The sequence below is a fragment of the Sus scrofa genome, chromosome 14 (assembly GCF_054392235.1).
Source record: "Sus scrofa isolate SSC_HxYL_T2T_F1_AM1 chromosome 14, Sscrofa_HxYL_maternal_Yorkshire_Landrace_v2.0, whole genome shotgun sequence".
Classification (NCBI taxonomy): Eukaryota; Metazoa; Chordata; class Mammalia; order Artiodactyla; family Suidae; genus Sus; species Sus scrofa.
In genome coordinates this window covers 47,251,045-47,278,950 of record NC_139396.1, presented here as the reverse complement: position 1 = coordinate 47,278,950, position 27,906 = coordinate 47,251,045, and the positions used below count along the sequence as shown (strand labels likewise).

At 41.3% G+C, this 27,906-nt stretch overlaps 1 protein-coding gene across 6 annotated transcripts in view; it reads left to right on the top strand.

Moving 5' to 3' along the window:
- The window catches only part of GLT1D1 (glycosyltransferase 1 domain containing 1), a 129,574-nt gene that overhangs the window by 27,441 nt on the left and 74,227 nt on the right, over nucleotides 1–27,906 (top strand). For 5 of the 6 annotated variants that reach the window (XM_084994332.1, XM_084994333.1, XM_021072863.2 and 2 more), the window contains exons 3-5: nucleotides 732–837; nucleotides 11,320–11,371; nucleotides 27,744–27,780. In XM_084994332.1, the coding sequence (XP_084850458.1) occupies nucleotides 732–837; nucleotides 11,320–11,371; nucleotides 27,744–27,780 (195 nt within the window). Of the gene's footprint in view, nucleotides 1–731; nucleotides 838–11,319; nucleotides 11,372–25,179; nucleotides 25,366–27,743; nucleotides 27,781–27,906 lie in introns of those variants that run through there. The other variant, XM_084994335.1, reaches the window with a different exon arrangement.

The following is a 27,906-nucleotide window of genomic DNA, read 5'->3' as shown; positions in this document are numbered from 1 at the left end:
TAACCTATAATGGAAAAGAATCGCAAAGAAATAGATTTATATATATGTGTGTGTTTTATATATATATATATGTATATATGAATCATTTTGCTGTATACCTAGAACTAGCACAATATTGTAAATCAACTATATTTCAAATTAAAAAATGGCTAAATTGAAAAAGAAAAATTTTGAGCGTCCGCCATGGCATAGTGGGTTGATGATCCGGATTGTCTCTTTGGAGGGGCTGGTTTGATCCCTGGCCCCATACAGTGGGTTAAGGATCCAGCATTGCTGTGACTGTAGCATAGGTCACAGCTCCAGCTTGGATTTAATCCCTAGCCCTGGAACTTCCATGTGCTGTGGGTGTAGTTGAAAAAGAAAAAAAAAAAAAAGGAAAAATTTAAAGCAAATTGATTGAAAATAGCCCTGCCTGGAGTTCCCTGGTGGCTCAGTGGGTTAAGGATCTGATGTCACTGCTGTGGCAAGGGCTTGATTCCTGGCCTGGGAATTTCCACATGCCTTGGGCACAGCCAAAAAAAAAAAAAAAAGTCCTGTGTAATGTGATTAACCCCATGTCATGTTCATAACAGTGATATACCTATTCTGTTCAGGAGAGTTAGATAAAATTATGCAAACAACAAAACATGCTCCATATATTCTGGGAACTTCGGCTATCATTGCTTTGTGGCAGTTAGGGAGGGCTGATTCCGAAGTTAAACTTGGCTTTGTTAATTATTCTGATTTTGCAGGTCATGGAATTCCTTTTGGAATCATCTTTGGTGGAACTGATTTAAATGAAGATGTTAACCACGGAGAAAAAAACAAAGTGATGGGAAAAGTCCTTGAAGAAGCCAGGTAATCCTTAAGAGAATTTCATAGGAGTTAAGCATTTAACCCTTTTGGATGAAATTCATTTCAACAAAGAGACAGGGGAAACCAATAGTTTGGGAGATTTACATCTTCCTCTATAAAGGCAATTTCATTCTTTGATTTCGTTTCATTTTTTTTCTTTCATTTGGCGCATTTTTATTTTGCCATGAGTAGTCCTTGTAAACAAGTGCTCGTGAATAGGTCTTTGACTCTAGTTAATATTGGGTGGACATTCCCAGAATGTTTTACGTGGTAGAAGAGACAGAATTCTTGCCAAGAGATAAGATGGATAAACTCAAGCTTTATTAGCACACAATCAGGGTCAGCTTTGCATCAGGTTTGCCCAAGTAGAATGTTTTTATTTTTCCAGTTTTATTGAGCTATAATTGACATGCAGCCCTGTATACCTTTAAGGTGTGTAGCATAATGATTTAACTTACATATGGCAGGAAGTGATTATCACAGTAAGTTTACTGAACATCCATCTTCTCATATAAACTCTTCAAGAAATAGACAAAAAATGTTTTTCCTTGTGATGAGAACTCTTAGGATTTTGACTTTTTTTTGTCTTTTTGTCTTTTGTTGTTGTTGTTGTTGCTATTTCTTGGGCCGCTCCTGCGGCATATGGAGGTTCCCAGGCTAGGGGTCGGATCGGAGCTGTAGCCTCTGGCCTACGCCAGAGCCACAGCAATGTGGGATCCGAGCCGCGTCTGCAACCTACACCACAGGTCACGGCAACGCCGGATCGTTAACCCACTGAGCAAGGGCAGGGACCGAACCCGCAACCTCATGGTTCCTAGTCGGATTCGTTAACCACTGCGCCACGACGGGAACTCCCAGGATTTTGATTTTGACTTTCATGTATTAATGTACATCAGTGTTCCTTATATGGATCATGTTGTACATTAGGTCCCTAGTACTGTTTATTTTATAACTGGAAGTTTGTACCTTTTGACCACCTTCAGGCAATTCCCCCTCTCCCCACTCCCTGCCTGTGTTAAACACAAATCTGATTTATTTTTCTATTTTAATTTTTTAAATTTTTTTTTGTCTTTTTGCTTTTTCTACACATATAAACACATTCTTTTTTCATATTATCTTCCATCATGTTCTATCCCAAAAGACTGGATATAGTTCCTGTGCTATACAGTAGGACCTCATTGCTTATCCATTCTAAATGCAATAATTTGATCTATTAACCCTTAACTGCACGTCCAGCCCACCCCCTCCCCCTCCCTAATCTTTGGTCTTTTTCTTTCTTTCATTTTTTTTTTTCTTTGAGTTTCTTTAGGGCCACACCTGAGCCATATGGAAGTTCCTAGGCCAGGGGTCCAATCGGAGCTCTAGCTGCCGGCCTGTGCCAGAGCCACAGGAACGAGGGATCCAAGCTGTGTCTGCGACCTACACCACAGCTCTTGGCAGCACTGAATCCTTAGCCCACTGAGTGAGGCCAGGGATCAAACCCACGTCCTCATGGATGCTAGCTGGGCTCATTAACCTCTGGCCCACGTTGGGAACTCCCCTGATCTTTTTCTATGAGTTTGTTTGTTTGGTTTTGAAGTATAATTCAACATCAATCCATGTTAGTTCCTGTTACACAACATAGTGGTTTGATATTTCTATACATTTCAAAATGATCACCACAATAAGTCAAGTTACCATATGTCATCATACAAAGATACTGCAGTTCTTTACTCCTTGTGCTGTATAGAGCAGTCTGTCTCTTTGATTATTTTAACTTGCGGATCTCTTAAGTGCAAACACCTTTCCCATTGCCCTATCTTTTTACTTCCCGCCTGCCACTTTTACTGTCTTTGACATTATATTTTATCTATCTATCTATTTATTTATTTATTTACAGTTGCACCTGCGACATATGGAAGTTCCCAGGCTATGGGTCCAGTCCAGCTTATGCTATAGCCACAGCAATGCCAGATTCGAGTCGCACCTGCGACCTTCACTGCAGCTGTGGCAATGCTAAATCCTTAACCTGAGTGAGGATCAGGTCTCTCCTTATGGGGAGACTATGTGGGGTCCTTAATCCACTGAGCCACAATGGGAACTCCTGGCATTGTATTTTCTATCTTTTGGTTTCATGCATCCCTTAACTACTTATTGTAGGATATGGATGATTTTTGCCAGATTTTGTTTTTTCACCTTCCAACTAGCTTTATACATGGCTGATTCACTGTCTTTACTGTATATTTGCCTTTACCAAATTTTGAGATTTTTTGCTTTTGTAATTTCCATATTACTAGTTGTGTCAAATAGAATCTCTCTCTCTCTCTTTTGTTTTTCTTTTTTAGGGCCGCACCCACGGCATATGGAGGTTCCCAGGCTAGGGGTCTAATCAGAGCTACAGCTGCCAGCCTACACCAGAGCCACAGCAATGCCAGATCAGAGCCGCGTCTGCTACCTACACTACAGCTCATGGCAACCCCGGATCCTTACCCCACTGAGTGAGGCCAGGGATCAAATGGCAACCTCATGGTTCCTAGTCGGATTTGTTTCTGCTGTGCCACGATGGAACTCCATCCTTTCTTTTCTTTTTTTTTTCTTTTAAGGCCTTACCTGCAGCATATGGATGTTCCCAAGCTAAGGGTCAAATCAGAGCTGCAGCTGCAGGCCTATGCCACAGCCACAGCAACATTGGATCTTTAACCTCTTGAGCAAGGCCAGGGATCAAATCCTCATAGATAATAGTCGGATTCATTTCCACTGTGCCACAATGAGAACTCCTGACATTACAAACTTCTGAGCTATACAGAAACCACTGTGAGAGGGGCCACTACGTGGGTTTCTCAAGGGGGTCTCTATGGGCATTGTGGGAGGACTGCCCTGCATATGCCTGACTCTGGACCTTACCCATCAGCAGCACCTGTCCAGGTACTGCAAAAATTGAACACGCCTTCCATATTTCTAGTGCTCAGGATGGGAGTAGTTATTGCCTCCCCGTTGAGAATCCATAGCTATACTTGCCAACCTTTTTCACGTTGAGGCATACTTAGAAAATGATAACATTTGCATAACATTATTTAGTGAACAGGAAGGCTTGGTGGAGGAAAAAAAATCACCCTATTTTCTCTATGTAACAATTACAGTGGTAATAATTAACATAATAATAGCAGCATACAAATTCTCTATGTTCATATAAAAATTGTGAAAAAAAGAGCTAATGAAATCCGTAGAACTACCATATGATCCAGCAATCCCACTCCTGGGCGTATATCTGGACAAAACTACAATTCAAAAAAATATATGCACCTGTATGTTCATAGCAGCACTATTCACAATAGCCAAGACATGGAAACAACATAATGGCCATCGACAGACAGTGGATAAAGATGTGGTACATGTATACAATGGAGTATTAGTCATTAAAAAAAGAATGAAATAATGCCATTTGCATGGATGCAACTAGAGATTCTCATACTAAGTGAATTAAGTCAGAAAGCGAAAGACCACTACCATATGACATCACTTCTGTGTGGAATCGAAAATATGGCACAAGTGAACCTATCTACAATATAGAAACAGACTCACAGACATAGAGAACAGACCCATGAGTGCCAAGGGGGGAGGGAGAAGGGAGTGGAATGAACTGGGAATTTGGTGTTAGTAGATGTAAACTATTCCATTTAGAATGAATAAACAAGAGTCCTTCTGTATAACACAGGGAACTATATCCAGTCTCCTGGGATAAACCATGATAAAAAATGATTTACAAAAAATATATATATGACTGGGTCACTTTGCTGTACAGCAGAAATTGGCCCAACATCATTAATCGACTATGCTGTAATTAAAAAAAAACTTATGGTTATCAAAGGGAACAGGTGGTGGGGAGAGGGATGGACTAGGGGTTTGGGACTGGCATATGCATGCCATTATACGTGGAATGATTGACCAACAGGGAATTGCTTGCTATATAGCACAGGGAGCTCTACTTAGCATGCTTGCTTACCTATATGGGAAAAGAATCTGAAGAAGAATGGATGTGTGTGTATGTATCACTGAATCACTTTGCTGTACGGCAGAAATGATCACAACATGGTAACTCAACTGTACTTCAATAAAACTTAAAAATAAAAAAGGAGGAGGAGTTCCCATCATGGCTCTGTGGTTAACGAATCTGACTAGGAACCATGAGGTTTCGGGTTCTATCCCTGGCCTTGCTCAGTGGGTTAAGGATCCGACGTTGCCGTGAGCTGTGGTATAGGTCGAAGATGCAGCTCAGATCCTGCATTGCTGTGGCTGTGATGTAGGCCGGCAGCTGTTGCTCCAATTAGACCCCTAGCCTGGGAACCTCCATGTGCTGTGGGTGCGGCCCCAGAAAGGACAAAAAGACAAAAAAAAAAAAAAAAAAAAAAAAAAAAAAAAAAAAAAAGAGGAAATCCTGCCATGTGCAACTATGGGGATGCGCCTGGGGCACATTTATGCTCAGGGCAAACAAGCTAGACACTGAAGGACAAAGACAGTGTGATTCCACTGATATGTGGGGGCTGAAACAGTCCAACTCACAGAAGCAAGAGCAGAATGACAGGGGCGGGGGTGCAGAGGGGAGATGGCACAGTCAAAAGGCACAAAGTTTATGCATAAAGAGGAATAGGTCCTAGAGCTCTCCTGCACAGCAGAGAGCCTACTGATAACAATTTGAGAAGGCAGTTTTTTTTGTTTTTGTTTGTTTTTTTGTACACCCGTGGCACTTGGAAGTTCCAGGGCCAGGGATGGAACCTATGCTCCAGAAGCGACCTGAGCCTTAAATCTTGCTCCTTAGCACTAGGGTTACCATCAGGTGGGCATTGCCTTTCAGGACCCTGCTTCTTCCTGAAAACTTCCTAGATAGATATAAGTGTGGCAATGCCACCTTTTAAAAATCAGGAGTACACTGTGTGTGTCTGTGTGTTTTACAATAAATAAAGGTATTGTAACAGTGTAGGCACACCTTGAAAGGTGATCTATCATTACAGGTTTTCTCCTTGTTGTTCTTGTACCCTAAACATTTATTACCTTTAGATTCCTGCAGTTTGTAATACACTGTCTTATAGAAAGAAAATAATTCTACTTGGGAGAAACAATATTGAGTGAATTCATTTTATGATATTATCATTAGCATTATTCTTTTCGTTGTTATTAAAACGCACATTGATTTTTATTTGGGGCTTATTGAGTGAAGTTATTGGGCAGGAAAGTTGCATGAATCATCGATTCCTTGTCCAACCCACTAGAGCACACTTTTCTAAAACAAGGCATTGAACTTGTTTAGCTTTAGAATGAGAGTTTCATTTTTAATCAAAAGATTTTAAATAGTTATATTTTACCTATAAGGTGTGTTTTGCAACTTTTTTAGTATTTAAAACTTTTTTTCCTTTATGGTATAGTATGCAAACTTATTTTGCCATCTGATTTTTGGCTTGTGAATGTTATAGTAAGTATTTGGTAATTACGAATATCATAATTAAATAAGGAGTATTTGAAATTTGTGGAAATAGTTTATTGAAGATGTTCACCTAGGTGTATATTAGAAAAACTTAGCATTGCCAAGCAAATGAACAAAAGAGGGTTTGTATGAAATGAATTGCATCACAAATACTTTCCCATTTATGACATCTGTAGTGCGTGATAGGTTAAACCTTGTGAAATTACTGTTTCGCAGGTCAGAAACAGTTGAATGTTGGTAATTTAGTATGGTTTTTGAGCTGTAGTGTTACTAAAGTCTTTTTTTTTTTTTATTTTTAGGGCCGCATATGGAGGTTCCCAGGCTAGGGGTTGAGTCAGAGCCATAGCTGCTGGCCTATGCCACAGCCATAGCAATGCAGGATCTGAGCCACATCTGTGACCTATACCACAGCTCAGGGCAATGCCAGATCCTTAAACCACTGAGCAAGGCCAGAAATCGAACCTGCGTCTTCATGGATCCTAGTCAGATTTGTTAACCGCTGAGCCATGACTGGAACTCCACTAAAGGTGTTTTTGACAAACAGAATTTTATGTCAAAGTAAGCAGTTTTGAAATGGCAATATTCAAGCACAGTGCAAAAGTGTTAGTTTTATATTTTTTTCCTAAGAAATGTGTTATTTTATTTATGTTTTTGTTTAGCACATTTTTTTTTCTTTTTCTTTTTTTTTGTCTTTTGTCTTTTTAGGGCTGTACTTGGGCATATGGAGGTTCCCAGGCTAGGGGTCCAATTGGATCTGCAGCTGCTGGCCTACACCACAGCCTCAGCAATGTGAGATCCGAGAAACTAACACAACATTGTAAATCAACTAGACCTCAATAAAAAAAAAAAATTCAAAGGTTAATTCTCTTTTTTTTAGGGCCGCACTTGTGGCAAATGAAGGTTCTCAGGCTAGGGGCCTAATGGGAGCTACACAGCCACAGCACCCTGGGATCTGAGCCACATCTGTGACCTCCACCACAGCTCACGGCAACACCAGATCCTTAACCCACCGAGCGAGGCCAGGGATCGAACCCGAGTCCTCATGGATGCTAGTCAGGTTTGTTAACCACTGAGCCACAGCGGGAAAGCCTGTTATTTTTTATTATTTTTTTTTTATTAAAGTATAGTTAATTTACAACGTTGTACTAATTTGTGCTGTATGGAAAAGTGACTTAGTTATACACATACATACATTCCTTTTTTTTTTTTTTTGGCCATGCTTGTGGCATATGGAAGATCCAAGGCCAGGGATCAAACCTGTGTCACAGCAGTGACAACACCAAGGCTTAACTCACTAGGCCAGTGGGGAAGTCCTATACATTCTTTTTAATATTCCTTTTCATTATGGTTTATCCCAGATTAGATATAGTTCCTGTGCTATACAGTAGGATTTCACTGTCCAGAGAAATGGGTTATTTATGGGGTTCCCTTGTGGCTCAGTAAGTTAAGAATCTGGCTTTGGGAGTTCCCGTCGTGGCTCAGTGGTTAACGAATCCGACTAGGAACCATGAGGTTGTGGGTTCGATCTCTGGCCTCGCTCAGTGGGTTAAGGATCTGGTGTTGCCGTGAGCTGTGGTGTAGGTTGCAGACGCGGCTCGGATCCCACGTTGCTGTGGCTCTGGTGTAGGCCAGCAGCTACAGCTCCGATTCGACCCCTAGCCTGGGAACCTCCACATGCCGTGGGAGCAGGCCTAGAAATGGCAAAAAGACAAAAAAAAAAAAAAAGGAGTTCCCATCGTGGCGCAGTGGTTAACGAATCTGACTAGGAACCATGAGGTTGCAGGTTCGGTCCCTGACCTTGCTCAGTGCGTTAACGATCTGGCGTTGCCGTGAGCTGTGGTGTAGGTTGCAGACGCGGCTCAGATCCTGCGTTGCTGTGGCTCTGGCGTAGGCTGGTGGCTACGGCTCCGATTAAACCCCTAGCCTGGGAACCTCCATATGCCACGGGAGTGGCCCAAGAAATAGCAAAAAAAGACAAAAAAAAAAAAAGAATCTGGCTTTGTCACTGTATCAGCTCAGGTCGCTTCTGTGGCTTGGGTTGGATTCCTGGCTCACGGAACTTTCAGCCAAAAAGAAAAAAAAAGTGTTATTTTGTTCATTTATTTATTTATCTTTTTAGGTTTGCACATATGACATATGGAAGTTCCCAGACTAGGAGTCTGATCATAGCTGCAGCTGCTGGCCTTCACTATAGCTATAGCCATCCCAAAGCCGAGCTGTATCTGCAGCCTACACCGCAGCTTGCAGCAATGCCAGATCTTTAATCCACTGAGTGGGACCAGGGATCAAACCCTCGTCCTCATGGGTACTAATTGGGTTTGTAACCCACTGAGCCACAGCGGGAACTCCAGGAATGTGTTATTTTAAATGTCCCTATTTTCGCAGGATCTTTAGGCTGGGAATCCTTAAAATGTGACCTGTTAGGTGGGTGTAAAGGCAAGGCCACTGTTTCTCTAGGGAGCAGCCACAAGAACAACCTCGGTGGCTCTGGAATAAATGATGTGTGTGCCAAAGTTAACTCAGGTTCACCCCCTGAACCTTTGATGAAAACCTTTTCAAGGCTCTCCTCCTTCCCTGTCATCTTAAACCAGTGCTGTAGCGATGGGTTTTTGTTTGTTTGTTTTGTTTTTTGCTTTTTAGGGCCACAGGTGTGGCATATGGAAGTTCCCAGGCTAGGGATCAAATCAGAGCTGCCGTTGTCAGTCTACACCACAGCCATAGCAACGTGGGATCTGAGCTGCATCTGTGACCTACAGCACAGCTCAGGGCAATGCTGGATCCCGAACAACTGAGTGAGGTCAGGGACTGAACTCGAATCTTTATGGATACTAGTTGGATTCGTTTCCGCTTCGCCACGGTGGGAACTGCTACACTGTTGTGTTAATTTCTGCTGTACAGCAAAGTGATTTAGTGTGTGTGATGTGTGTGTGTATGTTGTTTTTTAAAAATATTCTTTTCCATCATGGTTTATCATAGGACATGAATAGTGTTCTCTGAGCTATGCAGTAGTAGGACTTTGTTGTTTATCCAGTTTGTATCTGCTAACCCCAGCCTCCCAATCCATTCTTCTCCCCCTGCCCCCGACAACTACAAGTCTATTCTCTATGTCTGTGAGTCTGTTTCTGTTTGGTAGATAGGTTCATTTGTGTCATATTTTGGATTCCACATATAAGTGATGTTTTATTTGTCTTTCTCTGTCTGACTTCACTTGGTATGACAATTTCTCGTTCAATTTTGTTGTTTTTGAAAGTTTTAGGCTGTCAAATAGTTTTTTCACTGGCCACATGGGGTGCCCTAACGTCTTGCAGAAGTCCTGGTAGTGAGTGGTGATAGTACTAGTAGAAAATCATAATAGCAGGTGTTTATCAGGTGTTAAATGAACTAGGGACCTGGAACTGTGGCTGGGAGTTGACATGTGTGGTGTTATTTGTTTGATTCTTCCATTTCTCATTTTTGCCATTTCCCACAAAGACAGGTTTCTGCCCTCTCCTTGCAGTGGATATTTAGTTGCTTTTTCTTTCTTTTCACATCCTCATTTCTTGGACTAAAGTTGATGCCTTCGGAATACAGTCCATTTGTGTTTCTTGCCAGTGTTTAGGGGCATGGAGAGTGTCATGCCAGTAGTCTGAGCCCCCCTGGACTCAGATAGAAGGTCTGATGTGGTCTGTTCCTCCTCCCCCATGTTTATTTTATACCCCAGGGGTAGGGTTTCTTGGCTATGTTTGTGATTAGCGGATGGTTTGGAGATGGGGGGGCAGAAAGGGAAGTCTTGGAGAAGACAGAGACCAGGGAACATGAACTCCCCTTTCTAGGTCACACCAGTGGGGAGGAATCACCTGTTGATGGTTCTTTTCTGCAACATTTTTTTTTTTTTCTTTTTATGGCTGGGCTTGAGGCATAAGGAAGTTCCCTGGGCTCAGGGTCAAATCGGAGCTGCTGAGCCACATCTGTGACCTATGCCACAGCCTGCAGCAATGCTGAATCCTTAACTCACCGAGTGAGCCCAGGGATTGAACCCGAATCCTCATGGACACCATGCTGTGTTCTTAACCCACTAAAACCGTGACAGGAATTTTACAATTTTTACTGCACTGTTTGTGTGATGGCGATTTTGTATTTCCACTCCTATGACTATAAGGAAGAGCTATCTTCCTTCTGTTTGATCCCATTTACTTCCATTATTTATTTGCATCAACATGGACTCATGGTTATTTATTTTATTTCACCCTATGGGCCACCTATCACCCCTATGACTTATTTTTGGTGCCCAAATCATCCCAGTGGTGGCCATTGGAGATTTTTTTGGGGGGAGGCAGCCCCTCAGCATGTGGAAATTCCTGGGCAAGGCATCGAAGCCATGCCACAGCAGTGACCTGAGCCACAGTAGTAATGACACCGGATCCTTAAGATACTAAGCCCCAGCCACCAGGGAACTCTGGAAATGATTTGAGTTGACTCCCATATCCTTTCTTCAAGCACTTGCCATTTTTGAGCACTTTCTTCCTTTCTGGCCCCCTAAGATGTTCCTGGTTCATTCCATGTATACCTGGCCCCGCTTCTGGAAACAGCTGCTTCTCAGTGAATGGGGACGTTAACATTCCCAGTGAATGGGGACGTTTACATTCCTTAGCCACAAACATTCAGTAAATCTCTAATAATATAGTTTAGTTGTCCTTTGGTGAAACCAAAAGACAAGACTGCCTGCCCTTTAATATTAAGTTCCTTGGTTCTGTCTCACATCTTGTTTTCAGGTTTATCTGGGCTTCTTTTACCTTCTATGGGAAGAGCAAGAAAAATGGAAGTTGTGAGCTTCACCGGTTTATGTCCTGCATACACAATTTTACTTTGGGGGGGATGTGAATGGGGATGAAATCTCATGACCAATGACCACAACTAACACAGATTGATTGCACTGTAAATTTAGTTACTTTACCTGTCTCTCACAATTTGTTCCAAAGAGTTGTTTCACGGTGATGTTCACTGAATTCTGCCCTAATTGTTTTCATTATTTTTGCTCATGTTGCTAGATTTGCTGTTGCTTTCACGGAGTCCATGAAGGAAATGGCACAAACGCAGTGGGTATGTGTTCATTTTGTGTTATGGTCTGGACTGAGAACAGAACGTTCCCATCGACACTGCCCCTTGTGGCCACAATGGTGTATTACGTTTCCCAGATATTGATGTTTTTTTTTTTTATTTGCGTACTCCTCAGCCTTTAGTGATTTTCTTTTTGATGTTCTTACTGAAGAGCAAAAATAGCCCAATAGCCACATCTTTTAATGCTTTGTGTCTTTTCCTTTTATGTGCTGCTATTGGATGATTTACAGACGACGCTATAAATGTTACAGCAACCTCGTACACTTTGAGAGTAGCAATCCCTTAGGTGGCCCCGGTAGTTTCCTAGATTGAACTATTTGAAGAGCTTAAATAAGTAGAGGGCTTTGTAGCCTCACAAGTTAATGCACTTATTGACTTTTTAAAATTCATTACGAATTGGGGCCAGGGGAAATGAGCTGGCATGAGCCTGAGTCCTCCATGGGGAGTTCTGTAGAGGCATGGCAGAGCCAGTGTCTGCAAAACTAAAGGAAAAGCCAGCCCTGGGAGTTCCCGTCATGGCGCAGCAGAAACGAATCCGACTAGGAACCATGAGGTTGCGATTCAATCTCTGGCCTTGTTCAGTGGGTTAAGGATCCGGTGTTGCTGTGAGCTGTGGTGTAGGTCGAAGCAGTGGCTCGGATCCTGCATTGCTATGGCTGTGGTGTAGGCTGGCAGCTATAGCTCCAATTTGACCCCTAGCCTGGGAACTTCCATACGCCGTGGGTGTGGCCCTAATAAGCCAAAAAAAGAAAAAAAAGAATAAGGAAAAAGCCAACCCAAAGGTTGCTTTCCTCTGGCGGACCATAGGCCCTGGGCTATTTTCTCCAATGTTGAGCCCTGCAAGGAGCCTGTGCAATTAGCATTGCCGGCTCACTGCTGTGCATAGCACTTATGCCTTTGTCGTCTATAGGCATTATTCCTGTAGGTGGGAGTTTACAGGCTCTGCACATTCTTCATATATAGGCTTTCAGTTTGGAAACTCTAACATTTGCAATCAGCTGCAATGGGACAAGGACAAACACAGTCTTGTGTGGGGCTGGTGGACCTTTACCAAACCCCGGAGTACCATGTGCCTGTGAGCGTGAAGATTCACTGTGGCCAGGGTGTGCCTCTTTTTATTTTCCACATCAAACGCCCCAGGCGGAGTCAAGGGTGGATTTTTTTCTCAGTGCAATTTAATGAATGAAAAAACAGCAAGCTTCTTGGCTCCTGGTTTCATGTTTGTATCAGTTTGATGGTCCATCTGCCTTAAGGCAGTTATGTACACCAGTGGTTCTCAAAGGCCAGGGGTGTCCCAGGGCTCTTTTAGGATCTCTACAAAGTCAAATCTATTCTGGTGATAATGCTGAGATTCTTAAAGATGTTGTTAAAGGCCAAGGTCTCTTTCACCATGTGAAGAGCCGTGGTGAGGGAAACAGCGATGCCTTCAACCTCATGAAGGCAGGAAGAACCCCCATCTGCGCTAGGAGCCATCTATTATTTACTGCCATCTACTTGTCATAAGAAAAAAAGGATGTCCTTGATGAAGCAAAAACATTATTAATTTTATCAAATATTTACCTTGGAATGCATGGGTTTTTTACATTGACATCTATTTAACTTACAATGTGTTAATTTCAAGTGTACAGCAAAGTGATTCAGTTATTCATATAAATATATTCTTTTCAGATTCTTTTCTGTTACAAGTTTTTATGATGATGATGAATAATTGCATTACATTATTATATTATAATATTACAAAATTATTAATTTTATTAAGAATTAACCTTTGGAGTTCCTGTCATGGCGCAGCAGAAATGAATTGGCCTAGGAACCACGAGGTTGTGGATTCGATCCCTGGCCTCGCTCAGTGGGTTAAGGATCTGGCATTGCCGTGAGCTGTGGTGTAGGTCCCAGATGCGGCTCTGATCCCAGGTTGCTGTGGCTGTAGCGTAAGCCCGCAGCTGTAACTCCGATTAGACGCCTAGCCTGAGAACCTCCATATGCTGCAGGTGTGGCCCTAAAAAAAGCAAAAAAAAAAAGGAATTTGAATTTTTTTTTTTATCGAGGTCTGGTTGATTTACAATGTTGTGTTAGTTTCAGGTGTATCGCAAAGTTGTTCAATTGTACATATGAGTATGTATTCTTTTTCAGATTCTTTCCATTGAAGGCTTTTATTTTAATATATAATTGTTATTATATTCTAGTATTAGAAAATTATTAATTTTATCAAATATTAACCTGTGAATACATTTAAAACAATTTTTTAAATTTAATTTTTTGCCATGCCCTCTGCATGTTGAAGTTCAGGGCAGGGGTTGAACCCATGCCAAAGTTATGACCCTCGCCACTACAGTGACAGCACTGGACTTTTAACCCTGTGCCACAAGGGAACGCCTCATGGGTTTTTTTAAATTGAAGTGTGGTTTATTGACAATGTTGTGTTAATTTCAGGTATATAGCAAAATGATTCAACTATACATATCTCTATATATTCTTTTTCAGTCTCTTTTCCATTACAGATTGTTATTGTAATAATCATTACAATATATAATTATATGATATATATTATTATAAAATTATAAATTCTTTCAAATATTAACCTTTGGTTATGTGAAGTTTTTTTTTTTTTTTTTTTTTTTTAACGTTCCCTGTGATGAAGCAGGAAGCATGTGTATGCTCTTTCTGTTTCATCAGAATGCAGGATGGGGTTGTCTGGAACAAGGGGACGTTGCTGAGCATTGGAGGTGCCAACTCAGCCAGCCACTTCTTAAAATGATTTTTTTACGTGAAAGACTGGTAGACACACTACGGTGATTCAGACTTGGGCATTTGGCAGTCATTTTCTTAAAAATGAGTGAATTGAGCCAGTCTCTTCAAGAAAAACAACAGGCAGTATTTATTGCCAATGATAATGTTTGACTTTTCAGGCAAAAATTAGAATGTTGTAAGCCACCAGGAGGTTGGTAGCTTCCCCTTAGAAACTTTCCTGATGAGATCAGTGGTCGTGTTAACAAATGTGATTTTTTTCGGGAGGTGGGGGTTGCTATATAATGAAATAGTTTGACATTTGGAAGATCTGTATCACTCAGTGAACCAGTTTTTTCATGTGACTAATACATGGCATTACAGAATCACGCATAGGTAAAGATCCATTAAAGTGTAAGGTAGGCCCCTGGATTTGAATCTGTTAGGGTGTGATATAATTTCAGTTTCCATGTTGCAGTTAACCTTTAAAAAATTAGCATTTATTTTGGTGTCATATCCAAGACTAATACCTATAATGATCTGAAAAAGGCTGCTATTAAAATACTCTTCTCTTTTCTAACGGTATCAGCAAGAGGCAGGACTTTATACACTTCAGCCAGAACAACATAGGCAGACAGATTGAAGGGAGAAGTAAATACGAGAGTTCACCTTCTGCTAAGCCAGATAAAAGGCTTCTACCTATTGATGCATGTTTCGCCTCCATGATTTCCCTCTTTCCCTAACTTCTCCGTTTTCTAATTCTTAAAAAATTTGAGAAATTATAGTCTAGTTGGTTTACAATGTTGTGCCAATTTCTGCCAACCAGCAAAGTGACCCGGTCATATGTATCTACACCTTCCTCTTCTTACATCCTTTCCTTCACTTTTCTCCCCATGTGGCTGTGAGTTCTTTGAGGACAGGGCCAAACTGTGGTTCACTCCTGTATCCCCAGAGGCTATCACACTGCCTCACATTTTTTCCAATTGATATTGCCAGGAATGCATCCTTCTTTAGAACTTTTCTTTTTTTTCTTTTCTTTTTTTTTTTTTTTTGGCTGCCCTGAGGCATATGGAGTTCCCAGACCAGGGTCAGACCAAGCCACAGTTGTGACCTACGCTACAGCTGCGACAGTACCTGATCTTTAACCTATTATGCTATCAATGCCATTATGCCTCAGAGGGAACTCCTAGAACTTTTTATTACAGAAATGTCCAAGTATATACAAAAGTAGGAAGAATAGTAAGGTGAATTCCTTCCTGTGTGCCCATTACCTGCCTAACCATGCTTCAATCCATATTTAATCTACTCTCACCTCCCCTCCTACATACACACACTCTTGAAAAAAAATCATTCTTCTGTCTGTATTTAATCTATTCTCACTTTGCACCCCTCATTCTTAAATACATACACACACTTTTTCTTTTTTTCTGGAATATTTTTGAAGAATCACAGGAACCACCATATGATCCAGCAATTCCAGTCTGGGCATATATCTGGACAAAACTATAATTCAAAAAGATACATACCCCCTTATGTCCATAGCAGCACTATTCACAATAGCCAAGACATGGATACAACCTATCCTAATGTCCAGCGACAGAAGAATGGATTAAGAAGATGTTGTGTAGGAATCCTCATTGTGGATCAGCGAGTTATGAACCTGACTAGTACCCTGAGGATGTGGATTCCATCCTTGGCCTTGCTCAGTGGATTAAGGATCCCGAGTTGCCGTGAGCTGTGGTATAGGTCGCAGACATGGCTCACATCCAGCGTTGCTGTGGCTGTGGTATAGGCCAGCAGCTGCAGCTCTGATTCAACCCCTAGCCTGGGAACTTCCATATGCTGCAGGTTCGGCCCTAAAAGGCCAAAAAAAGATTTTTTTTTTCTTTTTTAGGGCTGCCCTTATGTCCTAAGATAAGAAAGCTGCATGATGTGTACACCTGTTATGTTCTGGGTGGGCTTGACAGCAATGTGATACTGCCTAGTAGTATCCTGCAGGAAGGGTCATCTTCCAGCTCAGGGTTACATGGACCACTTACCTGTCACCCAGGAGGCCAGTCACACCACATCTACCCTAACCCTGGACTTGCCATCCTTGTTTGCAAGAAAGATTGTTTTCCAAATTTGATAACAAGGCATTTGGAGAAAAAACTAGAGAAGTCAGCAAAAATTCTTTGATCTGGGATGATGATGTCAGAGGCACTGTAATAAAAGCTCATAAAAGAAAGGATGAATTTATTTTTATAGTTCAGAGCGGTGAGGCTTAGTTGTTAAATTTGAATGTGAACCTGTTTTTTTTTTTTAATACAGCTTTTTGTACTTTTTTTTTTGGTGGATGATTTTTCAATGAAGTCAGCTCCATATCTTTAGTTGATTAGTTTTTGCAGATAAAAATGATGTAGAAATAATATAAAGATGTTGTTCAGCCATATTTATGTAGTTCTTTGAGATGGATTTTTGTGGAGAGACTGCTTGTAATCAAGTGTTCTGAACAGTGATACAGTTTTTGAGTAATTGAGTTTTGTTCTTCATTATTGAGCTACCGGCAAACAAAACAAAGCAAAACAAAAATAAAAGGGAGTTCCCTGGTGGCTCAGTGGGTTAAGGATCTGCCATTGTCACTATTGTGGTTCTGGTTACAGCTGTGGTGTGGATTTGATCACTGGCCCAGGAACTTCTGCATACCATGGGTGTGGCCAAAAACAAAACAAAACAAATCAAACTGCCAGTTTTTGTTTCTAATTCTGTATTCTTTATTTTTGATGAGCAGGTTTGGCTCAGGTAGTAGTTTAGTTAATCTTACCTAATTATTATCAAACCAGAATCAAATTCCAGTAATCCCAAATTTATGGCCTTTGCTTCTTATTGCTTTTGTGATTTCATGTAGCATCTATGTAGATAAATCTATGTAGTTTTTGAGCATAAAAGCTGGCTTAAAACTTGTGTTTTCTCCAACTTGATTTATTTAAAAACAGACACACGGAGTTCTATTGTGGCTCAGTGGGTTAAGAACACGACATAGTATTCATGAGGATGTGGGTTCGATACTTGGCCTCAGTCAGTGGGTTAAGGATCCAGCATTGCTGCAAGCTGTGGCATAGATTGCAATGAGGCTTGGATCTGGCATGGTTGTGGCTGTGGCGTAGACCTCAGCTGCAGCTCTGATTTGACCCCTAGTCTGGGGACTTCCAATAGTTGCAGCTGCAGCAGTAAAAATAAAAAACAATAAAAATAAAAAAATAAAAACACAGGGACGCTCCCGATACCAGTATTTTTAACAGAAATACAAGGCAACCTACAAAGGTGAGCCATGGATATAATTTAAAATTTTTTAGTAGCCACATTTTTAAAAGTAGAACAAGGAAAATCAGTTTTTAAAAATATATGTGTGTATATATATATAAATATATATATATTTTTTAGGCCCAGACCCATGGCATATGGAGGGTACCAGGCTAGGGGTTGAATCCGAGCTGCTGCTGCCAGCCTATACCACAGCCACAGTAACATCAGATCCGAGTTGTGTCTGCAACCTACACCACAGCTCACAGCAACGCTGGATCCTTAACACACTGAGTGAGGCCAGGTATCAAACCTGCATCCTCATGGATGTTTTTTCTTCTGAGCCATGATGGGAATTCCTATACATATATTTTAAATTCACCTTCTGGAGTTAGCCAGTCTGCAAAGGATAAGGGTAAGGGTACTGTCCCCAGGACTGCCCCCACTTCTGACACCAACTGCAAGTTTGGGAGTCCCCACAAACACCCTCAAGTATGAGAATGTGCCTGAAGGACTGAAAACCAACTCGGAGTTATTATGTTCATGGTTGTGGTTTATTACTAGGAAAGGATACAGACTAAAACCAGCCAAAGGTAGAGACACCATTGCCCTCTCCCTGGGGGGAACCAAGACATTTAACCCTTTGGTTTTCGAACTTTGATCACTTTAACCTCCAGTTACTGATCTGAGCACAGAGTTTTGCCAGCCCGGGAAGCTTATCCAAGCTTAGTGTCCAAAGTTTTGTTTGGTTTTTAATTTTATTGGAATAGAGGTGATTTACAATGTTGAGTAAGTTTCAGGTGTACAGCAAAGTAAAACAGTTACACATATACTTATAATGTTGTGTTAGTTTCAGGTGTTCAGATTTGCTTCCCATATAGTGTCTGAAGTTTTTACTGGGCTTTTTATGTAGGATTGAGTGATGGTTTGATTGATTGTCAGCATGGTTGAATCCAGTTTCCAGATGGATTGATACCACTAGACATATTTTATGCAGCATATGGAAGTTCCCAGGTTAGGGGTCAAATCGGAGATACAGTGCCACAGCCACACTAGATCCGAGCTGCTTCTCTGATCTACACTGCAGCTTGCGGCAACACCAGATCTTTATTCCACTAAACAAGGCCAAGGATCGAACCTGCCTCCTCATGGGTTCTTAACTGGCTGAGTCACAGTGGAAACTCCATTGTATTATAGTAATTTAAAACTGGTCTAGGAGTTGTCTTGTAGTGCAGTGGGTTAAGGATCCGGCATTATCACTGCTGCAGCTCGGGTCAGTGCTGTGGCATAGATTTGATCCCTGGCCAGGGAACTTCCACATGTCACAAGCAAACAAAACCAAACCAAAGCTAATTCAAATAAGACTTTTAATTTCTTACTACAGTGTGTAATAGCCATTCAGAATGCAAAGGTGGGCACTTCTAATTCTAGTCCACATTTAGAGTGTTTTCTCTAAATTCACCAGATTTTTACCAGAATATGTAACTATTTCACCAAAATAATTAAAAGCAGATTAGGTATATGTATATCTTAATTGAAGGCTTTTCTCTCTGCAGAAGTACTGATTATTGTTTAACTTGTCTCCATTGGGTTCAAAACCCCACAGGCCTATGCAAAATTTAATTGCACTGTTGACACGCTTTTTTCTATTAAGTACTCACTCAGCTAAGGGGACTTTTTCTAAATTCAAATATTTGTTTATGAGCTATTTTAAAAAAAATCTTGGGTTTGAATAAATAGTGCATGACATGGTTTATCTAGTTCAGAAAAGCACAGTGGTAACCAACACAGTACATGGGTACACTTTGCTGAGGTCACTGCTAAGCTAAGCTTCCTGGTATTGTTACTTTTATTTATTTTATATTTTTTATTTTATGGCCCCACCTGCAGCATATGGAAGTTCCTGGTCCAAGGATTGAATCTGAGCCGCAGCTGTGACCTTCAGCAACACTGGATCCTTAACCCACTGCATTTGCACCTAACTGGGGGTTGAACCTGTGTCCTCCCCAGGAACTCAAACCGCTGCAGCAGGATTTTTTTTTTTTTTTTTTTTTTTTGTCTTTTGTCTTTTTAGGGCTGCATCTGCGGCATATGGAAGTTCCCAGGGTAGGGGTCTAATCGGAGCTGTAGTTGCCGACCTACACCACAGCTCATGGCAACGCTGGATCCTTAACCCACTGAGCAAGGCCAGGGATTGAACCCGCAACCTCATGGTTCCTAGACAGATTCATTTCCACTGTGCCACCATGGGAACTCCAATGGGTTTTTTGTTTTTTGTTTTTTGTTTTTTGTCTTGCAGTAGGATTCTGAATCCACTCTGCCAAGGCAGGAACTCCTGTTACTTTTCAGTGATGATGATGATGATGATGATGATGATTGAAACTTGGAAACTTTGGAGTCATTGCCTTTTTAAACCTCATTGATCTACCTTGGGTTTGCACGTGTTAAAGAAAAATAACTTTCTGGAGTTCCTGTTGTGGCTCAGTGGATTAAGAACCTGATATAGCTTCCGTGAGGATATGGGTTCAATCCCTGGCCTTGCTCAGTGGATTAAGGATCCTGCATTGCCACAGCCTCGGCATAGGTTCCAGATGAGGTTCAGATCCAGTGTTGCTGTGGCTGTGGGGTAGCCTGACATCTGCAGCTCCAATGACCCCTAGCCTGGGAACATCCATATGCTGCAGGTGCTGCCATCAAAAGATAAGAAAAAGAAAAAAAAAACTTTCTGGAAGCAGTTGTGTTAGGCAATACTAATGTGTAATTTTACTTTTCGTGGTGTACATCTACTCAGCAAAGGTCTGTCGAACATTGAAATGCAGAAAGCAAGTCATTTCATTGGCAGTCACGTGTGGTTGGTGGCACAGGTGAGCTCTTAAGGCCAGTGCAGGTGTCAGTGTTCTTCTATGCTGAAATGACCTACTTACCCCGGAATTGCTGAAGTACACTGTCCCCCTCAATTACTTACCATTGCTGCTGCTGCTTCCTGCATGGCCCATTGCTCTCGGCTCCTCTCCGGAAATCATGTTGACAGGGGTAGGAGCTGCACAGACTGCCTCTTTATTTAATTTTTATTGAAGTAGACTGGGTTTACAGTGTTGCGAGACTGCATCTTTTATTATAGTTGCTTCTGTAATGGAAACTGTACAACACACGGGTCCTCTGTTTCATCTTTGGACTCCTTAGTCTGTAGGCTGGCCCTTCCCCACAAATCCCCTGTAAGAGAAACTCCAGGGATTGATTGAATCCTAGGAAGCTAATCATTTTTAATAACTTCTAGTAAGATGGGCTTTCTTAGGACATTTCTTCTTGGTTTTTTTTTTTTTAATTTTTTTACTTTTTATCTTTTTTACGGATGCACCCAAGGCATATGGAGGTTCCTAGGCTAGGGGCGAATTGGAGCTATAGCCGCTTGCCTACACCACAGCCACAGCAACGCAGGATCTGAGCCACATCTGCAACCTACACCACAGCTCACAGCAATGCTGGATCCTTAACCCACTGAGTGAGGCCAGGGATTGAACCTGTGTCCTCATGGATGCTAGTCAGTTTCGTTTCCACTGAGCCACGATGAGAACTCCCAGACATTTCTTGATAGGACTGCAAATGTGCTTTGTGTTTTTTTCCCTCCATGAGATAACTGGAAATTGAAACGTTTCACAGGAACTCAAAGGATGGAAAACTCATCAATTCCAGAGAACACAGATTCTCAGTTACCCTTTCCTATGACCTGGGGCACAAACTTCTGGAAATATTTGGAAGCCCTGCTTCTCGTTCATACAGTCACTAAGGCAGAGGAAGCTTTTGAATAGAATCACCAATCAGGAGTTCCTGTCATGGCACAGTAGAAGTGAATCCGACTAGGAACCATGGGGCTGTGGGTTCGATCCCTGGCCTTGCTCAGTGGGTTAAGGATCTGGCGTTACTGTGAGCTGTGGTGTAGGTTGCAGATGTGGCTCAGGTCTGGCATTGCTGTGGCTCTGGCATAGGCTGGCAGCAACAGCTCCAAAGAGACCCCTAGCCTGGGAACCTCCATATGCCGCCAGTGTGGCCCTAAAAGGACAAAAGACATAAAAACAAACAAACAAACAAACAAAAAAAAACCCAGCAATCATTCCATGTTATCTGCTCCATAGATTTTGTTTGTTCATTTATCTTTTTTGGCCACCCTGCAGCATATGGACTTCCCGGAGATCAGATCTGAGCCATAGTTGCCACACTGTGCCGGGCTGGGGATTGAACTTGTGTCCTGGCACTGCAGAGATGCCACAGTGATCCCATTGCACCACAGCAGGAACTCCCTCCATAGATTTAACTACTTTAAAAAAGTCTTTCTGGGAATTTTCACATTGGCATTTGTTTCTTGAGTCGCTGGATTAGATTAAGTGTTACCCGCGATCCCTCGATTTAGCCCAGGGTTTTTTCTGTTTGCTTGGTTGTTTAGTTTCATCTTTATGGACTTGCTCCACATCCTATCCCATAGAACAAGATCCCAATTCAGTTTTTGGAGTTCCTATTCATCTCATTTGTGGATTTTTTTTTTTTCCATTTTCTTGAAACATCTCTGTCTCATCCAATTGCAGGAAGTCAGTGGCCCAGTTGTGCCCCCTGCCTTGTTATGTTTTGAGCATTATTTTCTTTCCTTGCTTAAAAACATATTTCTAAGGAGAAAGAGAAAAGGGAGAAAAGAAGAGATCCATGTCCTCTGAAAAGTTCCCAAATTTCTCTGTGTTTTGTGACGTACTTTGAGAGCTTTATATTTATGGGCCATGATTTCTTTTAAGCGATTTGTCACTATTTTCAAAGGATGTTTAACAAAGCCATCCTTGGATGTTGTCCTGTCATTTCAAAATTAAAGTTAGTATTTGTGCCACCCATAGAGGGTGAAATTGTGCATCGATTTAAAAAAATAATACTTATTGTGGTTTCCACTTGCGGAAAATTTAATGTCAGGGGGTTATCTTAATCAAAGAATGGGAAATCTTTTTGTTGTTACCATCTGTCTGCTGCTCCATTATAAAGCATAAATGAACATTTGGGTCTGTTGCAAAGTCACATATATTAATAGGCGTCTAACCAACAGAGCACTGGCTTTTTATATACGGTAGTGGGTCGAATTGTCATGGGTTCTCATAGACTTTAAAAATGGAGAATCCTGGAGTTCCTGTTGTGGCTCAGTGGTAACAAACCCGACTAATACCCATGAGAACTAGGGTTCAATCCCTGGCCTCGCTCAGTGGGTTAAGGATCCAGCGTTGCTGAGATTTGTGGCGTAGGTCTATAGGTTGCCGACGGCTCTGGCATTGCTGTGGCTGTGGTGCAGGCTGGCAGCTGCAGCTCCAATTCGACCCCTAGCCTGGGAACCTCCATATGCTGTGGGTGTGGCCCTAAAAAGACACACACCAAAAAATGGAGAATCCTTCTTCACCCATCCTGCCTGTATACACACACACACACACACACACACACACACACACACACACACACACACACACACAGAGTCTTCTTTTTCATTTTATGCATCAGCGAGCTAATCTTGCGAGGGGAATGATATATGTAAGGGCTTTGAATCATGCTATGCCAAGGCAAGTGAAACAACAATAAATACTGAGCAACAAAAGCTAATTTGTATTTAGAACATTTTAATATAGAAAATGATTTCGAAATCAATACAAGCCCATTGGTATTTGCCATATCTCTTTTCTTAAAATGATTAAAAATAACCCAGGTTCAGATTTCTTTTATACTGTGACTCTCTTTTCTTGATTTGCTTGGGTAAGATCTTTGAATACAGCTTACGACACATTTCAAATGTCTGTCTAGGACTTGATACTTATATTTTTGAGGGTTTCAATAGATTTGGGGGGGAATAATCCTCAGAGATAGGTAAAGATGAGCAGATAAATCCAGACATTTCCACACGGAGTCAATTTATTCTGTTTATAGAGTTGAGATACCCATTTAATGAATTAAGTTTGGTTTGTGCCCAAAGGAATATTCTTGAAAGGAGTGTTTGAGGTTTATATATTTCTGATTACATGGCATAGTTCTAATGCTAACAGTCACAAGACTCTAAACTCCATTTTGCCTGACCTTCATGAATTGAATTTGTATAGAATTATATTGAATCTATTTTTGTCAAACACTTATATTAACTTTAAAGTTAAAATGCCATCCAGGTATATATGTATTTTTTGCTTTTTTTTTTTTTTTTTTTTTACGTCCAGGTATATTTTTGATGGTGCTTCAATGTCCTTTTTATAGACATTTTTTGAGCCAATGTTTTCAGCTTACGGCTGGTTAGGCTGGTTAAAGAAGAGGTGCCCTTAGCTTGCGCTGCAGTCCAATACAATTTCTTCAGTTTTCCGGTGAAATTATAATTAAACTAAATGAATATTTTAGGGCTTTGAGCTTCAATTTCTAATTCCAAATGGTTGCCATCAGCCATTTCCCCCCACGAAAGTTAACATCTCTTTTAACTAGTAAAGAAGCGATTTTTGAAGCTTTTTGTGGGGGGGGGGAGGCTTGCTATTTTAAGGGCATTTTACTTATTTATTTGTTTTTTTTTAAGTGAAAGTTCAGCATTGGACCATCCCATAGGATATTTTTTTTTCCCACTGTACAGCAAGGGGGTCAGGTTATCCTTACATGTATACATTACAATTACAGTTTTTCCCCCACCCTTTCTTCTGTTGCAACATGAGTATCTAGACTTAGTTCTCAATGCTACTCAGCAGGATCTCCTTGTAAATCTATTCTAAGTTGTGTCTGATAAGCCCAAGCTCCCGATCCCTCCCACTCCCTCCCCCTCCCATCAGGCAGCCACAAGTCTCTTCAAGTCCATGATTTTCTTTTCTGAGGAGATGTTCATTTGTGCTGGATATTAGATTCCAGTTATAAGTGATATCATATGGTATTTGTCTTTGTCTTTCTGGCTCATTTCACTCAGGATGAGATTCTCTAGCTCCATCCATGTTGCTGCAAATGGCATTATGTCATTCTTTTTTATGGCTGAGTAGTATTCCATTGTGTATATATACACCACATCTTCCGAATCCAATCATCTGTCAATGGACATTTGGGTTGTTTCCGTGTCCTGGCTATTGTGAATAGTGCTGCAATGAACATGCGGGTGCACGTGTCTCTTTTAAGTAGAGTTTTGTCCGGATAGATGCCCAAGAGTGGGATTGCGGGGTCATATGGATGTTCTATGTATAGATTTCTAAGGTGTCTCCAAACTGTTCTCCATAGTGGCTGTACCAGTTTACATTCCCACCAACAGTGCAGGAGGGTTCCCTTTTCTCCACAGCCCCTCCAACACTTGTTATTTGTGGATTTATTGATGATGGCCATTCTGACTGGTGTGAGGTGGTATCTCATGGTAGTTTTGATTTGCATTTCTCTAATAATCAGCGATGTTGAGCATTTTTTCATGTGTTTGCCGGCCATCTGTATATCTTCTTTGGAGAAATGTCTATTCAGGTCTTTTGCCCATTTTTCCATTGATTGATTGGCTTTTTTGCTGTTGGGTTGTATAAGTTGTTTATATATTCTAGAGATTAAGTCCTTGTCAGTTGCATCATTTGAAACTATTTTCTCCCATTCTGAAAGTTATCTTTTTGTTTTCTTTTTGGTTTCCTTTGCTGTGCAAAAGCTTTTCAGTTTGATGAGGTCCCATGGGTTTATTTTTGCTCTAGTTTCTATTGCTTTGGGAGACTGACCTGAGAAAATATTCATGATGTTGATGTCAGAGAGTGTTTTGTCTATGTTTTCTTCTAGGAGTTTGAAAAAAACTACTTGAACTGATTAATAAATTCAGCAAAGTAGCAGGATATAAGATTAACATTCAGAAGTCAACTGCATTTCTGTATACCAGCAATGAAATATTAGAAAAGGAATACAAAAATATGATACCTTTTAAAATTGCACCTCACAAAATCAAATACCTCGGAATACACCTGACCAAAGAGGTAAAGGACCTATATGCCGAGAACTATAAAACTTTAATCAAAGAAATCAAAGAAGATGTAAAGAAATGGAAAGATATTCCATGTTCCTGGATTAGAAAAATCAATATTGTAAAAATGGCCATACTACCCAAAGCAATCTACAGATTCAATGCAATCCCTATCAAATTACCCATGACATTTTTCACAGAACTAGAACAAACAATCCAAAAATTTATATGGAACAACAAAAGACCCAGAATCACCAAAGCAATCCTGAGAAACAAAAACCAAGCAGGGGGCATAACTTTTCCAGACTTCAAGAAATATTACAAAGTCACAGTCATCCAAACAGTGTGGTACTGGTATCAAAACAGACAGACAGACCAATGGAACAGAATAGAGAACCCGGAAATAAACCCTGATGCCTATGGTCAATTAATCTTTGACAAGGGAGGCAAGAACATAAAATGGGAAAAAGAAAGTCTATTCAGCAAGCATTGCTGGGAAACCTGGACAGCTGAGTGCAAAGCAATGAAACTAGATCACACCCTCACACCATGCACCAAAATAAACTCAAAATGGCTGAAAGATTTAAGGGCATTTTGAAAGGGAATGCATTCCAGCTCTATGGTGACTTGAGGAGGGTACTTATGTCTTTCAGTGGCCTCAGGTGCTTCTGACGGTTAATATAAAATGTAATTCGGAAGTTCCTGCTATGGCTCAGTGGTAACGAACCTGAGTAGTAGCCATGAGGACGCGGGTTCAATCCCTACCCTCACTCAGTGGGTTAAGGATCTGGCATTGCTGTGAGCTGTGGTATAAGTCACAGATGCAGCTTGGATCCCACATTGCTATGGTTGTGGTGTAGACCAGCAGCTGCAGCTCCAATTTGCCCCTTAGCCTGGGAACTTCCATATGCCGCAAGTGCGGCCCTCAAAAAAAAAAAAAAAAAAAAAAAAAAAAAAAAAAGTTAACTCTAAAGTCAAAAGCAAAACCAGAGCAAGACTCAGGTCTTTGTACCAGCTTGCATTCAGCAGTCCTCGGATGGTGGGTTTCTGCCCCTCCCACAACATTCCCATCCACCAGGCAGAAGGCAGAGGACCTCCCTCTTCCCCCCATCCATCCCTTGGTGGGACTGCTTCACCTCTAGGTTGTTCCCCAAAACATAAAACTGATTCCAGGTTGCAGGTTATAGTGGATCGGCTGACCACACGCAATACACAGGCTCCCGGTCACCCTAAGGACCACCCGGAGCCCTCCCCACACATTCAAGTAGAGAGAGCGAGGAGGTGAGTTTTCTGTGCTGGCCACTCATTTCAATGCATGGAGCTGATATTTAGGTTACCTGGCCAAAAGAGGCCCCTTTTCAGACTTTTTTTTTTTTTTTTTAAATCAAAATGACCATAGCTTTTTATCACTCTCGAGAAATTCAGCACCAACTTGAACCTGCCGCCATGTCAACAGTGGATTTTTCACTCTGCTCCACCGTTGGGTCCAAACCTGATTTTAAAAGTATATATGACACCACTTCAAAATGACCCCAAGAAATGGATTCATTTTCTCTCTAGTAGTTTTGTGAAGTTCCACCAAAAAACACCACTAGGAATAGTAAGTTTATATCTGGGGACAGGTATCTAGATTAGTCATGCAGGTGTCACTGTGTCCCTTGATGTGAAAGAGGCATTTGGGGAGGTCCTTATAGGGTTCTTGAGACCAAGCCACTCATATCCTGGAAGAATCTGTCTCCTGGGCCTCTTCTCTTGTTTTGCAGCATTTGGGTACCCCTCCTCCTGCTCCATTCCCATCTTTCCTTTCCCTCTTTCTCCTCCATCTTCCTTTCTTCTTCTTCCTTCTCCTCTGTCTCCACCTCACCTCCTCCTTTTCTTCCTCCTCCTCATCTCCTTTCCTCCTCCCTCCTCCCCATCCCCTCCTCCCCTTCCCTCTTGTCCTTTCTTCTCCAAAGTTGGGGGGGGGGTGTTCTCTCTCTATTTAAGCATTTGTTTCCCCAAAACTTCTACCTTCAGCTTCAGCTCCGGATGTGCACCTGATGGGCTCCATCCCTGGCATGTTCTCTGAGCTTCAGAATTTTTCTGCTAACATTGTTACTAGAAATTTGTAACATTGCATTATGCCTGATTTAAGGGACATCTTTCTTTGTGCTTCTTACCTTAGAGATGCTGTATTTTTAATGGGCTACCCCCCATTAAAAGCAGAAGTGACTCTTTGCTCTTACAAAGTAACTAGTCTGTGAGTGGCTGTATAGATGATTCTTTGCAATGTCTTCCAAGAGGATTTTTTTTTAATGGCCTTCATTTTATTTCTAAAAAGCAATGGTAATGGATTGTCCAGTTGACTTCTTTTTTTTTTTGTTGTTGTTCTTTCTTCCCTCTTTTCCAAAGCCACACGCTAGGGGTAAGATCTATGTCCAGAATCAAGGTAAGAATTTTTAAGTATACTTGAAAAAAATAGGAGTATTTATCTTTTAGAGACATGTACTGAAATATTGAAGCATTTGTTTCCCCAAATAATAATAAGATGTCTGGGATTCAGTTAAAAATAGCA